Source organism: Lithobates pipiens, unplaced genomic scaffold, assembly GCF_037356315.1.
Source record: "Lithobates pipiens isolate NorthernLeopardFrog02 unplaced genomic scaffold, aLitPip1_a1.2 Scaffold_16, whole genome shotgun sequence".
Taxonomy (NCBI): domain Eukaryota; kingdom Metazoa; phylum Chordata; class Amphibia; order Anura; family Ranidae; genus Lithobates; species Lithobates pipiens.
Genome location: NW_027507748.1, coordinates 624,959,473 through 624,981,689, shown reverse-complemented (window position 1 = coordinate 624,981,689; position 22,217 = coordinate 624,959,473). Strand labels below are relative to the sequence as shown.

Sequence of the window (22,217 nt, the reverse complement as noted above, 5' to 3'; positions counted from 1 at the left end):
AAAAAATAGGTGTGCCAAGCTTGTAGCATCATACGCAAAAATACTTGAGGATGTAATTGGTGCCAAAGGTACTTCAACAAAGCATTGAGCAAAGGTTGTGAATTCTTATCTCATTGTATGTGATTTTTTTATTTTTTTTATTTTTAATGAATTTGCAAAGATTTCAAATAAACTACTTAAACGTTGTCATCATGGGGTATTGTTTGTAGTATTTTGAGGAAAATAATGAATTTAATAAATTTTGGAATTAGGCTGTAATATAACAAAATGTGGGGAGAAATGCTTCTATCAATACCCCCAACACCTCACTCCACATTCACGAGTAGTAGTTACATTATGACTTTGCTTGCTACTGTGTTTTGCTTGAATGCCCATTTAATTTTTCCCCATGTATGTGCTAGAGCTAGATTGTCTACATATGTTTGCTGGGAAAACTGGGAACAGTTTTTTTTAGTGTTGGATAGAGTAGAACGGGATTAGAACAACTGTCCGTTTTTATTGCCATCTGTACCCCCCATCGGGAGATTCACCCTTTTTTTTGTCCTGTTTATTGTTATCGATGAAAATGAAAATAATAGAAAATCCCACATTTTGGGTTGATGTCAGAACACCAAAAGAGAGAAAATCTTCCAATGGGGACATTAGACTCTGGTGACACACTGGGATTCCCTCCCTTTGGAGGGATTTCCTCTCACTTCCTGTTTTGGCTATGGGACAGGAAGAAAAATCTACCTAATGGGGACACAGAGGGAAAAAAAAACTGATGGGGGTTAAAATCCTCCCTTACGCTATCCCAAAATGTTTAAAAAGTTTTTTCCTTTAGTTATATTTTAATGTAATTTGGAATTCCTGCTCTCCCATGGGTTTGTGTTTAGTTTTACTGATTGTAGCTGTATGTTTTGTGGAATTTTTGAAGAATTCAATAAACTAAAAAAAATTAAAAAAAATAAAGTTTGTTAAAGGGCATCTAATAGTGAATTCCTCCTTGAGGTGGGTACAATAGCCCCAATGGGTCTCCCTCTCCAGTTATTTTGCCAGGATGCACCATCTCAGATTTCAACTTCCATATAGTCTCTTTAGTGTAAGTCTGAAATTTCCCAACAAAATAGGCCCAAATAAATGGCTTGGCTTTGCAGACATTACCATAGATATATCTTTGTTTTTCAGCACTGATCATCATATAACAGATCTAACGCAGCATGTGTGCACAAGTGAATATACATACAGCCATGTGTCAGGTAGTTATCGGAATATGGTTTCCCTGTTCCTAGTGCTTTTTTCCCTGTAGAGCAGCCTATGTTATGTATAGCAGCTGTCAAAATCGATGACAGACTAATGCACTATTCCCCACCTGGCATCTCTGTATTGCTCCAGTTACCACAACACAGCCAATGTAGATACAGAGATACAAGGCCATCATACAGAGGATATGAGGAACACTTTAGGAACTCAATAAACATTTCTCAGTATGAAATATTCAAGGATCTCTATTCATTTCACTTAATAAATACACAACATATGTGCTCAAGTCTTTGAAATATAGACTACAGTATATTTCCATGTAGGATATATTTTCGTCCAATGTGAGCAGTAATTCATAGAGGGAAATTTAAGTGGAAAATAAAGTTCTTATTAGACATGAAAGAATCTTTTTTTTAAAACAATCATAACAATAAATAATTGGATCTACAGTATTTGCATCTATACTAGTCACATAGTATGGTATAATCCCAATAGAACTCCAGAAAAACAATGTTGTGCAGTCTGTTTTTCCTTTTAAATTACATGGAATTACGCTATTTGCAGTGCATGTGGTCTACTTCCTTCACTAACTGTTAGCATGTATGAGATGTTTTCTCTGATGTCTCTGGTGATGAAGATGGAAGATTTATATTGACATTGCAGTATGTGAAGCATTGGCGGCTGGTGGTATATGTTGTTGGGGGGGCAGCAAACAATCAACCCGCGGACGGCTTCCTCCGGGGAGGGCTGGCGGGCAGCGTCTCCTCCTCCTGGTACTTCATGGCGGCTTCTCCTGCCTCCTTCTCCTTGCCAGCCAATAGGATAGTTTCTCCTCATGGGGCCATTTGGGTGACGGGTCTCAGGACCTGCTTCCTGATGGGCCGGGAAGAGAATCAGAAAGACGATAGTGCTCTGCGATCCAAACCCACCCTTTTTTAAAGTGTATTATTTTTGGTTTGTGGTTCTTAGATGCAGTATAGTTCTACTTTAATATTTGTTCTAGGGATGGCTTTAAAATTCCCCCCCCCCCTAAAATTTCTATAGGAGCCTTTTATATATATGGACAATGATATAGCGCTCTATTCAAAACAAACAAAATATATAAAAAAGTTCATAAACAAGAAAATAGTGAATGGCTTCAAAATACGATATCCTCAGATATGATGATCACATCCAAAGGCAGAGGAAGGAATAGTCATAATCCATTTCATACGCAGAGGAGGAGGGGAACCGTCACCAACACCCAAAAACACTGACTCTTACCATAGATGTACAGATAAAAACGCATGTAGTAAATCACCAAGGGGGAGGCAGTTTTCTATGCTGATTTCCCTTCGTCTACAGAAGCGCAATCATCTCAATGGGAATCGTCCAATGGGAAAAGAGGATTCTTATTTCTGTTTAGTAGGCACTTCACTTCCCAGGAACTGCTTAAATCTCCAGATCAACAGTCCTCCCAAAAACCATAGAAAACATAAAACAAAGTGGCCTCATTGCGCAGGTATACTGATAAACCAATAATCTTTTTATTCTCTAAAACCGTAGTTGAACTCACATTTAAGATGAGATATACAGGCATCAAATGACAATCGGCTACAGATGGAAAGAACGAATGAAGACCACTCCTGTGCTCCTTCTGATGTCACCAGGTCCCAAAAAACGCCCGACGTTTCGCCACCAACGTGCCCCTGAGGACGCACGTTGGTGGCGAAACGTCGGGCGTTTTTTGGGACCTGGTGACATCAGAAGGAGCACAGGAGTGGTCTTCATTCGTTCTTTCCATCTGTAGCCGATTGTCATTTGATGCCTGTATATCTCATCTTAAATGTGAGTTCAACTACGGTTTTAGAGAATAAAAAGATTATTGGTTTATCAGTATACCTGCGCAATGAGGCCACTTTGTTTTATGTTTTCTATGGTTTTTGGGAGGACTGTTGATCTGGAGATTTAAGCAGTTCCTGGGAAGTGAAGTGCCTACTAAACAGAAATAAGAATCCTCTTTTCCCATTGGACGATTCCCATTGAGATGATTGCGCTTCTGTAGACGAAGGGAAATCAGCATAGAAAACTGCCTCCCCCTTGGTGATTTACTACATGCGTTTTTATCTGTACATCTATGGTAAGAGTCAGTGTTTTTGGGTGTTGGTGACGGTTCCCCTCCTCCTCTGCGTATGAAATGGATTATGACTATTCCTTCCTCTGCCTTTGGATGTGATCATCATATCTGAGGATATCGTATTTTGAAGCCATTCACTATTTTCTTGTTTATGAACTTTTTTATATATTTTGTTTGTTTTGAATAGAGCGCTATATCATTGTCCATATATCTTTATATATTGTTTCCAGCAATATTTGTGTTAGCAGCTATTTTTGTTTTATATAGATTGATTTTGCTTTTTAGCGCAACAAATTTTTTCACTTTTTAGCCTTTTATATATATCACCCTTTTTACTGTAAGGCTATGGATCTTTTAATAAAAACATCTGGCTAGCATTAGAAGCTATAATATATATATTGAATTACAGTTGTAAGTGCTTGTCAAGTTCAGAACAGAATACATTTAACTGACTTCGCAGGGTGTAAATGCAGCATAATAACTAAGTTATTTGCAATATTGAACTGGTTTATGGACCTTTAGCTACAATTTAAAAAACATACTAGTCACTCAGTCAATTCCCTTCCATCCAGCTTGGTCCAATTTTTTAACAGGTAAATATTACACACAATATGATTATTGTATATTTGCTACTTGCAACCAGTACATGTTTATTACCATGCAGAAGAAAGTTTTTTACAGGATTAAAAGCAAACTACTACTATAAAATAGACATAAACTGTAGAGAGATCAGATTTCTGACACCTATGAATGAATCACATGATGGATACACTCTTTTTCCCTTTTCATAGGAAAGCTGGATTTGTTTGGGTATGCAGGCTGACAACAAGCATGCAGATAACAACTTGACATACAAAAACATATCTGCTGAGTTTAGCGAGATTTATCTGTTGCCTGGTGCAGTTAGCTTGCCTGCCACTCTGTTCTGTTCTGTTCTGTTCTGTTCTGTCTTCTCGTTATAGTATGGTGAAGGGAAAGTAGTAATTAGGAGTTAGCTGCCCTTTTAGATAAATATCCCCTCTAGTGATGTAATGGGTGGAGTTAGTGCCCACATAAATGGTTCCAGGTTCACTTTTCCAAAACTCAATAATACAAAATACAAATAAATAATACAAAACGCAAAAAAAGGAACACACATAGAACATCCAGGCTTGGAGATTCTTTGGGTCCTTTCACATTGGCGGTCCACTCAGCAGACTTCCGCTTTGCTCAGAGGAGGATCACTTCATTGATCCCCACTAAGCAGGCAGAAGTCAGGTCCTTCTCTGCTCACTGTGAGGGGAGATGGACAGAGTCCTGCTCTCCCCTATGGGGAAATTGGGTGAAAACGAACCGCCTCTCTGTTTTCACCCGATCTTATCCGATCCTCCAGACGGATGGAAAATAGGGTCACCATCTGTCTGGATTTAGTGGACAGGATCGGATCAGATAGTGGCGGGTGTTAGCGGACATCTCACTGCTGACATCTGCCACTCTATAGGGGTGAATGGAGTGTCCGATCAGGTCCACATGAAAAACTGACAGGCAGACCTGATTGGACTGCGGGAGTGAAAGGGCCCTTAAAGTCAAAACATAGACAGAGGTATACCATGAAGCACTTCACCATGTTCCATTAATATAGCTTAAAAATAATTAACAAATTGGCTTGCATCAAGGTGGGCTTTTTCCTAATGCTTTTGTGAAGCATGAATATAGTGCTCAGCTTTGTTATTAGGTAGTCCAGAACTGTTTGGAAACTCAGTGCCATCACAAATGCAACGAGTATTTAATATAAAGATTTTGTTCAAATTACTAAAATTTAATACCGCTTCATTTTTTTAAACGTTCAAGAAAAAAAAAAGGCCAAGTTGACAAAAGATGTGCTTTATACTTCAAAATAGTTACCATGTGCTGTTTATAGAAGCGTATGCAAAGTAAAGGAAAGGTGTTGAGTAAAAGAACAAATGAGATTTTAATTAATGCAAATCAGTACGGTCTTTGAAAAAGGTGTTCGTGTTTTCAAATAACTGCAAAATGTCATTTTAAGTCAATATATGTATACTTACTTTATATGCATTAATATATAATATTTTTCTTTCTAGGTCAGTTTTGAGATGGTGGACAGTAGAATTGCTGGTGAGTACAGTCAACGTGTTTCATTTATTAATCTGTGAAGCAATATAATAGCTTTAGTCACCAAACTACATTTTGTTTGTGCTTCCACATATACCTTTGTTGATTTCTTGTCCATATATGATTTGAAGAGGTTTTTAACTGTCCAGCAATATTATTCGTTTTCATGCTTTTCCAATTATTGCAAATAGAGCTTGTTCAGAGACTGGATGATTTCATTTAATTGCTATGGGCTCAATGTATGATTGACATTTGGCCCTTGATGATTAAGAGGGGCAAAAAAGCAAGGAAAGCAAGCTGAAAAGTGTTTCTCATGCTATAGTTTTAGCTATACAGAACTCCTTCCCCTAATAGTATCTGTAGCACCTCTGTGATATATGCAAGCTAACAGATAACGTCATTGTGTACTAATGCTTTGTTGCCATTTTGAAGCGGCTGCTCATATTACTGCTTGGTGTGATCCTTATGCCCTGTACACATGATCAGATTTTCCGACAACAAAACCGTGGATTTTTTTCTGAAGGATGTTGACTCAAACTTGTCTTGCATATACACGGTCACACAAATGGTGTCGGAAATTCCAAACGTGGTGATGTACAACACGAACGACGAGCCGCGAAAAATGAAGTTTAATAGCCAGTGCGGCTCTTGTACTTGATTCTGAGCATGCATGGACTTTTGTGCATCGGAATTATGTACACATGCTCGGAATTTCCGACAACAAGTTTTGCTGTCGGAAAATTTGAGGAACTGCTCTCAAACATTTGTTGGAGGAAATTCCGACAACAAATGCTCTTTGGAGCATTCACATGGTCGGTCTTTCCGACAACAAGCTCACATCCAACATTTGTTGTTGGAAAATCCTATCATGTGTACAAGGCATTGGTGTTATTCTGTGCCATCACAGATGCAATCTCTAGAGAAAATACTGTAAATGAATGTAATGTACTCAATAACAACTTAAAGTACATAAAGCATTGACATCAGGTTCACATTACAGTTTGTCTCTTAAAAGCTCATCATCTTTCAGTTGTCAGTTTGTAAAAAAAAATTGCCGGACCAAGTCTGTCGAAAAGTCCGGTCGCGTGTACGCGGCATTACACACTTGTAATATACAGAACCGTAGTGATAGTCATCTCCATTTAGCAGCTGACATGTACACTAATCCAAGGTTATCACACTAGAATGCATGCACGAAAAACGTCCAGAAACCGGTAAAGGGGCACCCCGAGGTTTCCACGGTCTAAGGGCCTCAACAGAGCTTAATCCAGTACTGTGAGCAGATTTATTCTGCAAAGCAGCAAACAATGTTTCAGCGCAGCAGGGCTTTGTACAGCAAGTACCACAGCATAAAAAAAGCAAACATTTGCTCATCTAAACCTCTAAACTAAACAGGGTGCCCCTAATGGGGTCCCTAAAATAAGCTCTAGTACCTTTTTAGTGTTTTGTCATCAGTCACCCAGCCTTTTCACCCAGCAGTAGGCTTTCAGAGTAAAGAGAGTGAGAGAGCCCTGAGCATCAGTCAGCTCTCATATATAAGGGTCTGTACCCAACAGGTACGATAGGAGTCTATGAAATGGAGGATTTTTTCCACCCAAATCTCTATAAAGCCTCTGGGCTCCAGGAACTAGCCAAGAACTTGCGTATTAAGATGTGGGAAAATGAAAGGTCTCTTTTCTCCACACCAGTCAAAAACACTAGAGGCCCTCACCATGTGTAGGTAGAAACCTAGGTGACACACATACAGCTTCCACAACCCTGCCAGCCAGTGCCCTACAATAGTAATGTAACTAATACCGCCAATAATCTGAAAAAATAGGGACAAAACTGCATTCCGGAACTATGAAGAATATAACAAAATATTTTATTACTACGAAAATATACAGTATAAGAAAACGTTATGACCCTACTACGGTAAAAAAAAACAGATCTGTCATTAAAAAGCCACCAAAAGGGTTACTCACACATTCATACCCCATTCATATTTACTGGTTATGAACAACCTGCCCAAATCCTTTATTAATGTTCATGAATTGTATCAGGCAGGCTTCTTTAACACAATACCTTTGTGATAAACATATACCTTTTTTTTTGTTGCAGCAGCAAATTATGGAGACAAAATGTCTCTCTTTCCAGTTGTTATATTTACAGAACCCCATACAACTATAATAAGCACATCCTCTCATTTATTTTTTTAAATATAACATAAGTATTTTAAACCCAGTCTTGGATCCCCATCCTTGTTAAGGATATGCCGCATCCCCCCCTGTTCAGTTCGCAGCAGGATTCCCGAACAAAGGAAACGTTCTAACCAGAACGACGAACCCCATTGAACTCTATGGGAAAAATCAAAAGTGCCCATTTTGAAGGCATATATGCAAGTAATTGGCCATAAAAGGTATATAGAGGTCTGGGTATTGGCCTGGGGGCCATAATTTTAATTATGCTTCAAGCACAACAATAAAAACAATAAAAATGAAAAATTCCTTTAAATATATTTCCTGGGGTCCCCTTAATGTACCTGTAAAGTGGCGCATCTGTAGCTTGCATATAATATGCTACAGCAAAAATGACAAGTCAAATCCTATTTAAAATGACTCGTGGTCACAATTGCTGGCACACATCTATTGAAAATTAAAAAAAACAATCAAAGTGCCCCCCCCCAGTCCATACCAGGCTTTTCGGGTCTGGTATGGATATTAACGGGAACCCCATGTCAAAATGTAAAACCAAAATGGCGTGGGTTCCCCCTAAAATCCATACTAGACCCTTATCCGGGCATGCAGCCTGGCAGGTCAGAAAGGGGGGGCATGGTGAACGAGTGTCCCTCCCCTCCTGAACCATACCAGGCCGCATGACTTAAACATGGGGGGCTCGCCCCCATCCCAAAGCACCTCGTCCCAATGTTGATGGGGACAAGGGCCTCTTCCCAACAACCCTGGACCGTGGTGGAGCTCTAATGACGTGCTTAAAAAAAAAAAACCCTTATTGGAATCCATGGTCCAGTGCCCTGTATGTAGATTGGGGCCTGGACGCATGGGTACGGGTATCAGCACCCTTGTGCCCCTAATGTACAGGCCACCACTGTTTACAGAGCATTGTGGACTCTCCAATGAGACAGCACAGCAGTAGCTGTTTATTTCTTGACTTTCTCTCATTATTACACCATGTAGAGCTATATAGACTACAAGGAGTGTGCTTGTCCCTCATCTGACTTGTTCGGCTGTATTTAGCTACACCCTACATTCCTGCAGTCAACAGACTCTAGTAATCCACCAGCACATGATTTCATTACTGAACAGGATAAAGAAAATATATACAAAACAATATTTATTCCCTTCAGTGGTGCCTTTGATACAATCCTTGCCTCATAAAAGGATCTGCCCTGAGTTTATGACAACTAATCCCAATATATGAAAATATTTTCCATCTTTAACAATGTGTCTGTGACGGCATCAACTGTTCTACACATATAACACTTCTTTGGAAAGGCTTTCCATTGCCTAGAAACCACACACAGATCAAGGGTTGACCTCCATCCAATTTTGATTGTAATAACTTGTCACTTGCATACTTTGAAAGTTTTTTCTGTTCTCCTGTTCAAATAATAAATGTTGACTAGTGTCCACTTTTCCTTTCCCACAGTCTAGAGCAGCGTTATCTTAATGCTCCGCTAGTGTCATCTGTCCAATCCTAAGTGTCTGATAGGCTCCTTTCACCATGTCTAGTCTATTGCTGCCCGCTAGTGACATTAACAGTATTATATACACTGCAGTAAACTGATTAAGGAAGACAAAGCAGAAGAAATAAAAAAGCTCCTATTTTCAAATGCTAAAGTTTATATGCAAAAAATAAATAAATTATTAATTCTGCTTCAGTACACTAAATTAACATTTTATTCAATTCTATGTTGGCGTTATATGTTACTATTCTTTTTTATCATCTAATCCACCGTAATTGAATTTCAGTGTCCATTCTAGAGTAGTATTGATTTTATTCTATCTAATGTCAGCTATTTACCTGTTACTTTACAGGGAACACTAAACCATTTACATCAATCTCATCTTACAAAACCATATTTATTAGATGAAAGCCAAATCATTTATAACAATCACAAAGATCTCATATAGACTTTAACATGTTAATGTAATTTCCGAGTCTTTTTTTTTTTTAAATCTGCATTTTTTTTTTTATTTCCATTAAAATAATGCTTGGTAATCCTGCCATGAAGGTCCTTTTTAAACCATGTTATAGGGTGACATGGCTCTGTCCTTGTCTCCTAAATGCTATCCTGAGGTCCCATCGGGTCCCATGCATTTGTGCTGGAATCAACAAGCAGTGTGCCTATGCTAATTGTGCAGGCACATTCCATTATTTTCCTGGAAGCCCTCTATGAGCAATGACAACCAGCTGCAACTGGAGTAAGGCTGGCCATACATTATACAATTTTCTTGCTCAAGTTTCCACATTTTCAAAACAGTATAATATGAGGTCAAATCTAAACACTTTCAATTTTTATGTAATCAGGCAGGCCCTTGCACTACATAATTGAAGGTAAATCTAAAGAAAACTGAATAGGAAATGTGTCTAATGTATGGCCAGCTTAAGTACATGTAGGCAGGAAGTAGGCAGAAAAATGATGGAGGTGATCAATAGTACTGAGATGCAAGAAAAAGAGAAAGAAAGGAGAGATGGAAACTGTTTCAAAAAAGAAAATACATGGCAATAGTTCAAGATGGAACTCAATGCGTTCTAGTTGGGTCTTGCATCTTTAAGAGAGTACTAAGATTGTGTGATGATCAGCAAACTTTTAGAAATTCTCAGGATTGTAACTCTGGGGGGAACAAAACCAGTATTGCAAGGCTACTTGTTAATTACAAAAGATGCTACAGGGAGTTATGATAGCTAATGTTCTTTGTTTCTGCAGCAAGGTGTCTATTGAATCTATTTTGAAATGCTAGCAGAATGCTGGTTCTGGGTTAATTTCCCTTTTCTTCCTGTGCATGTGTGGGTTACCGCATATAATCTAAAAACATTCTGGAAGGTCAATTACCTTCCATCCAATTTTAACTTGAGTGTGGCACCTCAGACTTTGAGTTCTTTTTGGTGACATGGATTGATGTGAATGGTTCTACATTCTCTTTAAATTAATTTGCGACATGTTACTGCTATATAAATGCAAGGAATACAAAAACATGTTGGAAACTGTATGATCAATGAGCTCATTGCAAACTAAAATTACTACATGAGATAGAAGCTTTTGGTTTGATTTACTAAAACTGGAGAATGAAAAATCCGGTGTATCTCTGCATAGAAGTCAATCAGATTCCAGGATTTATTGTCAAAGCTTAATTGAACAAGCTTAAGTTAGATGCTGATTGGCTACCATGCACAACTGCACCAGATTTTGTACTCCCTAGGTTTAGTAAATCAATCCCTAGGCATCTTGAATATTAGGAATTATGCTTGTGATTCTTCTGCTAGAATGAAGAAAAAGTGTGTAAACATGTTGGCTCTAGCTGGGAGGTTTTCTGAAACCAAAAAATAATGTATTCTTACCCACATATAGACACAGAAAATATAACCATTTAATCTAGCTAATATGTTTCATGCCCCTTAATTGACAAGACTGTTGGCCTATTGGCCTACTGGCTTTAAACCAAATTAAATGATCAAGAGTACAGGGCCACCGTAGCCAGGCATTCTCATCTCCTCCCTCCTTTGCTGTGTCTCAGGGTGAGATTGCACAGCTTTATCACGGAACAATTTCCCTTTTAGAATTGATAGATTCAAAACAGGTTTAACATTTGGTTCAGCCTAAAACAGAATACTTTGATGAACTGCACATGTGGAGAGGGGGCACTCTAGACCTCAGAATGAGTAGATAAGCAATTAGTGTGTAGCAGGGTTTTGGGGTAGGAAGGGGGGTCATGGTGTGGAATCTTATGCTGGTCTGGGCTGGACTGTGTCCCTGCGATTCCTTGATACACAAAGAACAGAGTGATCACATGACTATTATCTGGGTTCTAGAAGAAACCTTGTGGTGCACTAACTTGTCCTCTGTATGGGCTTCAGGTAGCATTCTTGGGGGAAGCTTGTACCTATAAAAGACACAAGATTCCAGTGAGATTTGGTTGCCATATTGGCTCTTTCAATATATATAATTACCATGTATGGCGTCAATGAAAAGTGTTCTTCCTGGGAGAGTGTAGAGTGCAGCAGCAAGCATGTGCGGGCCATAGGTACACATGGCCAATCCTTCCAGTGAGTGGGTCTGTCCCCAATGAAGCATAAGTCTTTGGTGGAAAAAGGGGAGAAAAATACAGGACATTACATTTTGGTGGCTTTCACTTTTAGGTGAAGCTGGAGAGCCCTGAAGTATAGCAGCATAGAGACTGTAATGCTGTGAGCACCCATGGTGGGAAGGTCTTTACCCTTAATGCCAGAAAGTCTCTTGGAGACAGACAAGAGAGAAATGCACTCTTCATGAGACCTACAAAGTGCCTGTGTTACTGTAGGCATCTGTGCACTAGAAGTTATAGCAGATGTTATTTCTTTGCAGACTTGCCTTAAGCCACACTGTTGGAAATGCCTTCTTATGACAAAAAGATTGTTTGCTGGCACTGTTAAATGCAATCTGAACCAGACTGATCAGTCTGGGGGAGATTTACTAAAACTGGTGCACTCAGAATCTGGTGCAGATGTGCAATCAGCTTGTAACTTCAGCTTGTTCAGTTAAGCCTTGCCAATAAAACCTGAAAGCTGATTGGTTTCTTTGCAGATCTGCATCAGATTTTGCACTCTCCAGCTTTAGTAAATAACCCCCCCCCCCCATGTCTGTAATGTGCTGGGATAAAGAGTCAGTGAGACTGCCAATGGGCTCTGCGGGGAAGGAGTAGTTGTCCTGTACAAGTGAGGGCACATGATGGAGTAACACTCTTGGATCTCTCATTAGCTGTAGCAGAACTGCATCCTTCCACTGGCCTGGTGAAGCATCTGCCCCTTGTAGTTTCTGGAGCTACTGGAAACAGAGAGGACTTTTAAGTCAAGGAATTTACCTTATGCTGAACCGTGTAATAGTGAGCCATAGCTATGACCTCGGTTACTGACCCTCCTATATCTGAACTTTCTGGAAAGTTCTTGCAGGATTTTGAGGCTTGAAAGAACATGCTGGGAGAGATGTTGCAATTTTAATATATCCCAGGCACTAGGGATGCCTGACCCTAACCGTTCTTAAAGTGTTTGCTATTGGTGTTGCAGAACAAACTGGCTAAACAACCCACCACAAGGAGGTGCTACAGGTACACTATATTACTAAAAGTATTGGGATGCCTGCCTTTACACGCACATGAACTTTAATGGCATCCCAGTCTTAGTCCTTAGGGTTCAATATCGAGTTGACCCACCCTTTGCAGCTATAACAGCTTCAACTCTATTATAACAGCTTCAACTCTTCTGTGAAGACTGTTCACAAGGTTTAGGAGTGTCAATGGGAATGTTTGACCATTCTTTCAGAAGCACATTTATGAGGTCAGGCACCGATGTGCACAAAAGGGCCTGATTTGCAGACTTCACTGTAATTCATTCCAAAGGTGTTCTATCGGGTTGAGGTCAGGACTTTGTGCAGGCCAGTCAAATTCCTCCACCCCAAACTCGCTCATCCATGTCTTTATGGACCTTGCTTTTTGCACTGGTCCAAATCATTGAGTGGAGGGGGGATTAGGGTGTGGGGTTATTTTTCAGGGGTTGGGCTTAGCCCCTTAGTTTCAGTGAAGGGAACTCTAAAGCCCCGTACACACGAGAGGACTTATGTCCGACAGACTTCCGAAGGAGTTCCGTCGGAGTTCTGCTGGAATTCCGACGGAGTTCTGACAGACTTTTCGGCTGAGCGGACTTGGCCACACACGATCACACTAAACTCCGACGGATTCGAACGTGATGACGTACGACTGGATTCGAATAAGGAAGTTCATAGCCAGTAGCCAATAGCTGCCCTAGCGTCGGTTTTAGTCCGTCGGAGTAGCATACACACAAGCAAATTTTTCGAAGGGACTGGGTCCGGCGGAGTTCCTTCGGAAAAATTTGAAGCATGTTCCATATTCTAAAGTCCTTCGGACTTTGGCGAGTCAAAAGTCCGTTGCAGCCCACACACGATCGAATAGTCTGACGGACTCAGTCCGTCGGACTTTGGATGTTGAAAAGTCCGCTCGTGTGTACGCGGCATTAAGGTGTCAGCATACCAAGACATTTTGGACAATTTCATGCTCCAAACTTTGTGGGTACAGTTTGGGGTTGGCCCCTTCCTGTTCCAACATGACTGTGCACAAGTGCACAAAGCAAGGTCTGTAAAAGACATGGATGAGCGGGTTTGGGGAGGAGGATTATTTTCAGTTTGTGGTGGATTTGGTCTTTATGTTGCAATAGCAATACATTAATCATAAACAGTATTTCTTTTTCTGAAGAAATTTTTTGTATCATATGTTCAGAACTGATTTTAGCTACGACCTACATAAAAGTGATTGAATACATTTTGCCCTCATTGCTCATGCTACTCTGATGAATTCTCCACAGTTTTGGGTCACTTGGCAGATGGCATAGACAGATAAGTGAGTTTACGTTGTATGTTCACATACACCTTCAGAGACCTTTTGATTGATGTCTACAACTTGTTTTTAAATATTTCATGATTTCATCCCAGTTCTCCTGTTAAGAAAATAAGTCTTAACTCCTGACCTACATTTCCTAAAAATGGCTGAAGTAAGAAAATTCTTGGGCAGACTCTAACTGCTAAACATTCACATTGTGCTGTGCTGCACTGTGTCACAATACTAACTATAAGATATGACTATATTTGATATGCAGTCTAGTTCATGTTTGTTACTCTTTCTAGTAGCTATTCTTGCCTTGATGGGTGCTCCATACCATGGGGAATGTGGGAATGAAATGGAAAAAGTGTTGAAAATTCATTATATCCCATACCCTTAATAATCCTACCCAAGGCTATAGTTAGTTATCATGATTCACTAGGCAGACTTTAATGATGACACTTTTGTGTACAAGTTCCGTCTATTGTATTATTTTAGTAGACATTACTACTAGAATTCTCCATTTTAGACAGCATTTTGTCTGATTTATATGAAAGATTACTATTTACAGTAGATGTGCAGAACATCTAACAAGAGAAAGGAAAACATGATAACTGATGTATAGAACAAGTCAAAGAACCTTTTCACTCAACTTCCAGTGTGGCCTCTTGCCCCTTTTATTACCAGTTATTTCTTCTGCTCTAGCGGTGACCAGAAGAGGAACAAAAAAAAATAAGTATAAGTTATCGATTATTTTTCATACTTTTGGAGGCGGGGTTGTTACCCTTCTAACCCTGTAAACCTAGGCACTTGACCATAATCGCCTTATGCTAAATGCAGATTTGCCCCTTACACCATTCACACCATTCAGGTATAATCTCCAGGCCAAAGGTTTATGAAAAAGCTGCCACCAGGACCAGTTTTTCACAATGTTTCTTCATCTTGTTTTACATGAATATATCTTATAGGTCTTTAAAGAAAAATATATAAGCATTTCACCACGTACATACATGCAAGGCACTTTATATTATTTGAGATATAAGAAGCAATACAACCACACATATCTATAGAAATGGCCTGAAGTTCATATAAATGAAATCCAGACCTGACCATCCCACTACAAAAAAGCAGAACCATTTTAAAACAAGAAATAACACAGCAAACTATGCTCCAAACAAGCTGAAATAGATGTCGTAGCAATAACAGTTTGTTCAATTCTGCTGTTGTGTGGATAACACATCATATAGCTAACTGGTATCAGCCCCCTTGGGCTACTGGCTGCATAGCAGTCATGTTGTATTCTATAGTTCCACTTAGACCTTGTCTTTTCAGGTGCATATTGCTTGCTAAAAAATGAGAGCATGAGTGAAATATTTATCTTAATTTGCCATAGTGACTGAACTTCCAGGAAACCAGTTATCTGGGATCTCAGTGTCAACATAAAGCATTTCAGGCAAGGGTTTCTAAGGGCCTCACATTTCATGTCACAGTAACCAAGCCCTGCATGAGCATATCTATAGGCTATCTCTGATTTGAGGAGATATCAAGATACTTTTTTACAGGTGTTCTTGTTATTTCTGTCCTGTACAAACCAGTCTAAAATATTGTATATATTGCATGGATCGCATCAAAGTGACCAGCAAAAAGCCAAGACTACAGTAGTAACTAAAAACCAGAAAATTAACAATATAATTTGATTGGTGGTAATAAGGAACAAATAGAAATCTTATTCGTGTAGCGCCAGCTCCTGAAGAGCACGCGCTATGTGTTTTTTTCTATTTAAAATTTCTAAAACCACAGTTGGGTTTTAGGGGCAATTATACCAAATTATGGTTTCAGTACCAGTCTAGCTGGATTGCACTGGATTCTGCTTGGCCACAGGTAGCAAGTGTGAGAATGCAGTTTAGCTAGGTGCATTGAGTGCCATTCTTTCTCAGAAACAGCTCAGTGGGAGTGTCATCTTGCTGTGCATTCTGGGAGAGGGTACTTAAGGTACTGATATCATGTGCTTCTGGGTTCCGGTCCTGAAGATCTTCCTGTCTGTTTGGTCCTGGTCCTCATGACCAGCCCCCATGGCCCTCATGACCTGGGGTGCGGATCCATCCAATTCTGAGTCTCAGGGCTGGCTAGTAACTGGAAGGAGGATTCAAAGGTGGTCCGGTGCCGTCTCATCTGTGGAGAGGCCCAGCAACTGGAGAAGCAACCAGGGGAGGACTCTTCGGGAGAAGGCCACGCTGAAGGCTGGCTTCTCAGAAAGAGCCTGGAGGCTCAGTTGAAAGACACCAATGAATCTACACTCATACGGTATCACCAGACCGGCTGCGAGATACTGGTACTGTATGATAGCTCTCTAAATTTACCTACGTCCTTCAGTTACATTCAAGTCTGTGGCAGATTCACAAGTGTTCTACATCAAGTCTGTGGCAGAGATTTGTTCAAGTGTTCTATATGCAAGTCTGTGGCAGAGGCTTCGCTTTACTCAAACACTCTATCGGCTGCTAGGTCTAGTGAGAGGAGGTCTATCCGGTAGCTGTGAGAATCCAGTTGTGAGAAGCAATTTTCTGGATTTCTACAGTGAGAGACTTCCTATCTTTTGCAGTTTCAAGAGTACCTGAACTTCCTACCTAACCCTCTACCCTTCACTGAGAGACTGTTCTGTCTACTTGTTGTTAAATAAATATACTAAAAGTGGATCCAGTGTCAGTTTCTGCAGTTCTTTGGGCGATCTACCTTGGGAAACCACTAGACATACACAAGGTCAAGAAGGTAACGGTAAGCCCAAATAAACCAGCCACTCGTTCGGGGTTCAGTGCTACATTAGTATCTGTTAAATGTCTGGTGATGAATACTAAATGCACTTGGATTGCCTCCACCTGGCAATCCAGAAAATTTAAACCCTAAATATGCTTAGGGGGTCGCCATCATGAGGTTAGCTGATTAAGGGCTAATATTACTAGCTCAAATCCATATAAAATGTTTTATTTAAGAACACCCATTTCTATTCCATCTTCACATACCTGTTTTTTATTGATGACATAATGTATGGCCTACAGGGTGTGTAATGCCTTCTTTACAATGATACCTCTATTTCAACTTAGTCCAAAGGGCTCTCAATTGTCATGAAGCTGCAGTACGGCCATAAGGCATGCTCAGATGTCAGCACATTGACTTAGTGAACAGTAGGGATGAGCTGGATGTTCGAGTTGAACATACAGTGCCTTGCGAAAGTATTCAGCCCCCTTGAACTTTTCAACCTTTTGCCACATTTCAGGCTTCAAACATAAAGATATAAAATTTTAATTTTTTGTGAAGAATCACCAACAAGTGGGACACAATTGTGAAGCGGGACGAAATCTATTGGATATTTTAAACTTTTTTAGCAAACAAAAACTGAAAAGGGGTGCGTGCAAAATTATTCGGCCCCTTTACTTTCAGTGCAGCAAACTCACTCCAGAAGTTCAGTGAGGATCTCTGAATGATCCAATGTTGTCCTAAATGATGATGGTGATAAATAGAATCCACCTGTGTGTAATCAAGTCTCTGTATAAATGCACATGCTCTGTGATAGTCTCAGGGTTCTGCTGAAAGCGCAGAGAGCATCATGAAGACCAAGGAACACACCAGGCAGGTCTGTAATACTGTTGTGGAGAAGTTTAAAGCCGGATTTGGATACAAAAAGATTTCCCAAGCTTTAAACATCCCAAGGAGCACTGTGCAAGCGAGTATCAGACCACTGCAAATCTACCAAGACCTGGCCGTCCCTCTAAACTTTCAGCTCAGACAAGGAGAAGACTGATCAGAGATGCAGCCAAGAGGCCCATGATTACTCTGGATGAACTGCAGAGAACTACAGCTGAGGTGGGAGAGTCTGTCCATAGGACAACAATCAGTCGTACACTGCACAAATCTGGCCTTTATGGAAGAGTGGCAAGAAGAAAGCCATTTCTCAAAGATATCCATAAAAAGTCTCGTCTAAAGTTTGCCACAAGCCACCTGGGAGACACACCAAACATGTGGAAGAAGGTGCTCTGGTCAGATGAAACCAAAATCGAACTTTTTGCCCACAATGCAAAACGATATGTTTGGCGTAAAAGCAACACAGCTCATCACCCTCAACACACCATCCCCACTGTCAAATATGGTGGTGGCAGCATCATGGTTTGGGCCTGCTTTTCTTCAGCAGGGACAGGGAAGATGGTTAAAATTGAGGGGAAGATGGATGCAGCCAAATACAGGACCATTCTGGATGAAAACCTGTTGGAGTCTGTAAAAGACCTGAAACTGGGACGGAGATTTATCTTCCAACAAGACAATGATCCCAAACATACAGCAAAATCTACAAAAGAATGGTTCACAAATAAACGTATCCATGTGTTAGAATAGCCAAGTCAAAGTCCAGACCTGAATCCAATCGAGAATCTGTGGAAAGAGCTGAAAACTGCTGTTCACAAACGCTCTCCATCCAACCTCACTGAGCTCGAGCTGTTTTGCAAGGAAGAATGGGCAAGAATTTCAGTCTCTCGATGTGCAAAACTGATAGAGACATACCCCAAGCGACTTGCAGCTGTAATCGCAGCAAAAGGTGGCTCTACAAAGTATTAACGCAAGGGGGCCGAATAATTTTGCACGCCCCACTTTTCATTTTTTTATTAGTTAAAAAAGTTTCAAAAATCCAATAGATTTCGTTCCACTTCACAATTGTGTCCCACTTGTTGGTGATTCTTCACAAAAAATAAAAATGTTATATCTTTATGTTTGAAGCCTGAAATGTGGCAAAAGGCTGAAAAGTTCAAGGGGGGCGAATACTTTCGCAAGGCACTGTAGGTTCTCGAACATCGGGTGTTTGCCCGATCACAGAAGAGCAAACATTATGGGGCTTTCGCTGCAAATTTGAGCGCCGTGGAAGATCGCAGTGTCTTGCTGTATGATGATTGGCCAAAGCATGCACCTGATCTGCATGCTTTGGCCAATCACAGCGCTCTCTGCTAAGAGAGCCATAATTGGCCAAAGTCAGGGTGACAGAGAGATTTGTCCTCTGCAATATCGCAGTTCCGATAAAAATCACTGATTGCCACCATTTCTAGTAAAAAAAAAAAATTATCTATCCCCTATTTTGTAGATGCTATAACTTTTATAGAATGCAGAAGAATACATATCGGCCTAAACTGAGGAAAAAAATGTTTTTTATTTTTTTAAACGTGGGATATTTATCATAGCAAAAAGAAAAAGATAGTGTGTTTTGTTTTTTTAATTGTTGATCTTCTTTTGTTTATAGCACAAAAAATTAAAACTGCAGAGGTGATCAAATGCTACCAAAAGAAAGCTTTATTTATGAAAAAAAAATGTCAATTATGTTTGGGTATAGCATCACACGACCGCGCAATTGTCAGTTAAAGCAAATCAGTGCCGTATTGCAAAAAATGGCCTGGTCATTGAGCAGCCGGGGCTGAAGTGGTTAAACAACTTTTCAGTCCTCAGCGCCAAGGTCTGATCGGTTCAAGCAACCATTGCCAGCACCTGAATTACATGGTGCAGGAATATTTAGGGGCAAGAGCAGACTTGGAGACCTTTCCAACAGAGCATCCACTGGATTACTGGGTCTTGAGGATGGACCAATGGCCAGAACTTGCTCAATATACAATTGAGCTACTGACCTGTCCTGCATCCTGCATCTTTCTGAACGCACATTCAGTGCTGTTGGAGGGTTTAAATGGATCATAGAGTGGGCTTGTCCACAGACTCCATTGATAGGCTCACAATCATGAAAAATGAATCAGTCATGGATCAGCAGCTATCAAGCACCGGATGCTGATGTAACTGATTTAATTTTCTATTGATGTAGGATACCTTGAAGACTGCCTATGCTGACTATCCTATTCCTCCTCAATCTTGATGATGCTAGCTTCCAACAATACTTTTGGTTTAGGGCACCGCCACCCAAGGCCCAATTTTTCTGCCCCTGTTTGACAGGGGCATGTAATTAAAAATTTTGTCTAATCTAATATTTCACAGCAGGGCCCATTCCTGTGCCCAACAAGAGTATCTGTGAAGGGTTACAGTGTTCTGGTACTACCACCACCCAAGACCCAATTTTTCTGCCCCATTTAACAGGGGCATGTAATTACAATTTTTGATATAGTATTTCACAGCAGGGCCCGTTCCTGCGCTCAGCAAGAGTAACTGTGAGGGCTTACAGTGTTCTGGTACCACCAACACCTAAGGACCAAATTTCTGCAGAGTATATAGGGCAGGCCGTATAGTATATATAGTGCTGTTCAGAGTATACAAAAATTTGGGCCTTAGGTGTTGGTGGTACCAGAACTCTGAAAGCTCTCACAGTTACTCTTGGTGAGCGCACGAATGGGCCCTGCTGTGAAATACTATATCAAAAATTGTAATTACATGCCCCTGTTAAACAGGGCATGTAAAATACAGGGGCATGTAATTAACATTTTTTACAGGGGCATGTAATTACAATTTTTGATATAGTATTTCACAGCAGGGCCCATTCCTGCGATCACCAAGAGTAACTGCGAGGGCTTACAGTGTTCTGGTACCACCAACACCTAAGGCCCAAATTTCTGCAGAGTATATAGGGCAGGCCGTATAGTATATATAGTGCTGTTCAGAATATACAGTGCCTGGGGGCCCCCCATGCCATTTTTTTTATTTGGGTGTGGGGTTCCCCTTTATATCCATACCAGACCCTAAGGGCCTGGTAATGGACTGGGGGAGTATGCCGTTTTTTTAATGATTTTCATCTATATTGCCAGGACCCATCAATACATTACAGCCACGATTAGTTTTGAGTTGAATTTTTTCCTTTAGAAATGTCATTTTGCTGTGGTATTGTTCTAGACACAGGAAAAATGCGCTACTTTACAAGCATACTAACGACAGCCCCCAGGCATGATATTTAAGGAATATTTAATTTTTATTGTTTAACTTTAAGCATTAATAAAATCTTTTTTTTTGCATTGATACATGTCCCCTGGGGAAGGACCCGGGTACCCAACACTTTTTATGGCATTAACTTGCATATGAGCCTTTAAAATTAGCACTTTTGATTTTTCACGCTCGTGTCCCATAGACTTTAACGGTGTTCGCGTGTTCAAACTAATTTTTTGCATGTTCTCCTGCGAACCGAACCATTGGGGGGGGGGGGGGGGGGGCTCACTCATCCCTAGTGAACAGAGGTCACTAAGAATGGGTTGGGGACCAAGGGTTTAGAGTTTAACATGGACACAAGGGCTGGGATATGGGTATTCGGTCCTCAGATGACAAGGGGACACTCTTTACATCTGGAGGGAAACTTAAGCAAATTGGACCCTTGCTCAGGGTCGACTGTGAGTATAGGATTCTGTGTATAAAGGTTTTCTATTTATTTATTCTATTTATTTATTTATTTTTCTACTAGTTAATCTAGATAGACTTGTATATTATTGCAACCTGACTAATTATGTAACTATGCACTGTGCATTTTCGGTCCAAATGCCTCCCCTTTACCCGTTCATGAACACAAGGTGAAATTAATTTGCAAACTATGGAAAATATTCATGCTGTGATTCTGTGTTAGAACGCACCAGTTTGCTCAACGCTAATTGCCATTTTATTAAATCAATGTACTAATTAGACATGATCCCCTCCTTGCGTGGACAGCTTATCATTACCAAAAATCTGATTGCTCTGAGACTGCTTCAGCCATCGAGGTATGATTTTTTACATTTGGTTTGTTAAAACCAGATTAAATTGAAACATCAGAACAAAGTAAGCATATATTAAGATATAATACGGTACTGTCTGATACAGTCTCCACACACTAGAGCCCGGTGCTCAGATCTATAAGGTTTGTACATATATATGTTGCGTGTGTCCAGGCATTCAAGGGTGACGATTATTGTGTCAATGTTACAATGGATCTTTGCCTGTCTTTTGTTCTTCTGCATAGAATCCAATGAGCTTCTAACTCCAGCTTGTTCAATTAAGCTTTTGTAATAAAATCTGGAAGCTCATTGGTTTCTATGCAGAAGTGAGCCTGATTTTACACTTTTCAGCTTTAGTAAATAAACCCAATTGTGTACTTAGAAGTGGGGTATGCCTGTACTTAGGAGTGGTATGAAGATTACCTAGGTGAAGCACACCCAGGCATTCATATATAGAGG

At 40.2% G+C, this 22,217-nt stretch overlaps 1 protein-coding gene across 2 annotated transcripts in view; it reads left to right on the top strand.

Annotated features, from left to right (window-relative positions):
* The window catches only part of STARD13 (StAR related lipid transfer domain containing 13), a 427,146-nt gene that overhangs the window by 145,631 nt on the left and 259,298 nt on the right, over positions 1 to 22,217 (top strand). For both annotated transcript variants that reach the window (XM_077484116.1, XM_077484117.1), the window contains one exon: positions 5,440 to 5,473. In XM_077484116.1, the coding sequence (XP_077340242.1) occupies positions 5,440 to 5,473 (34 nt within the window). The remainder of the gene's footprint in view (positions 1 to 5,439; positions 5,474 to 22,217) is intronic.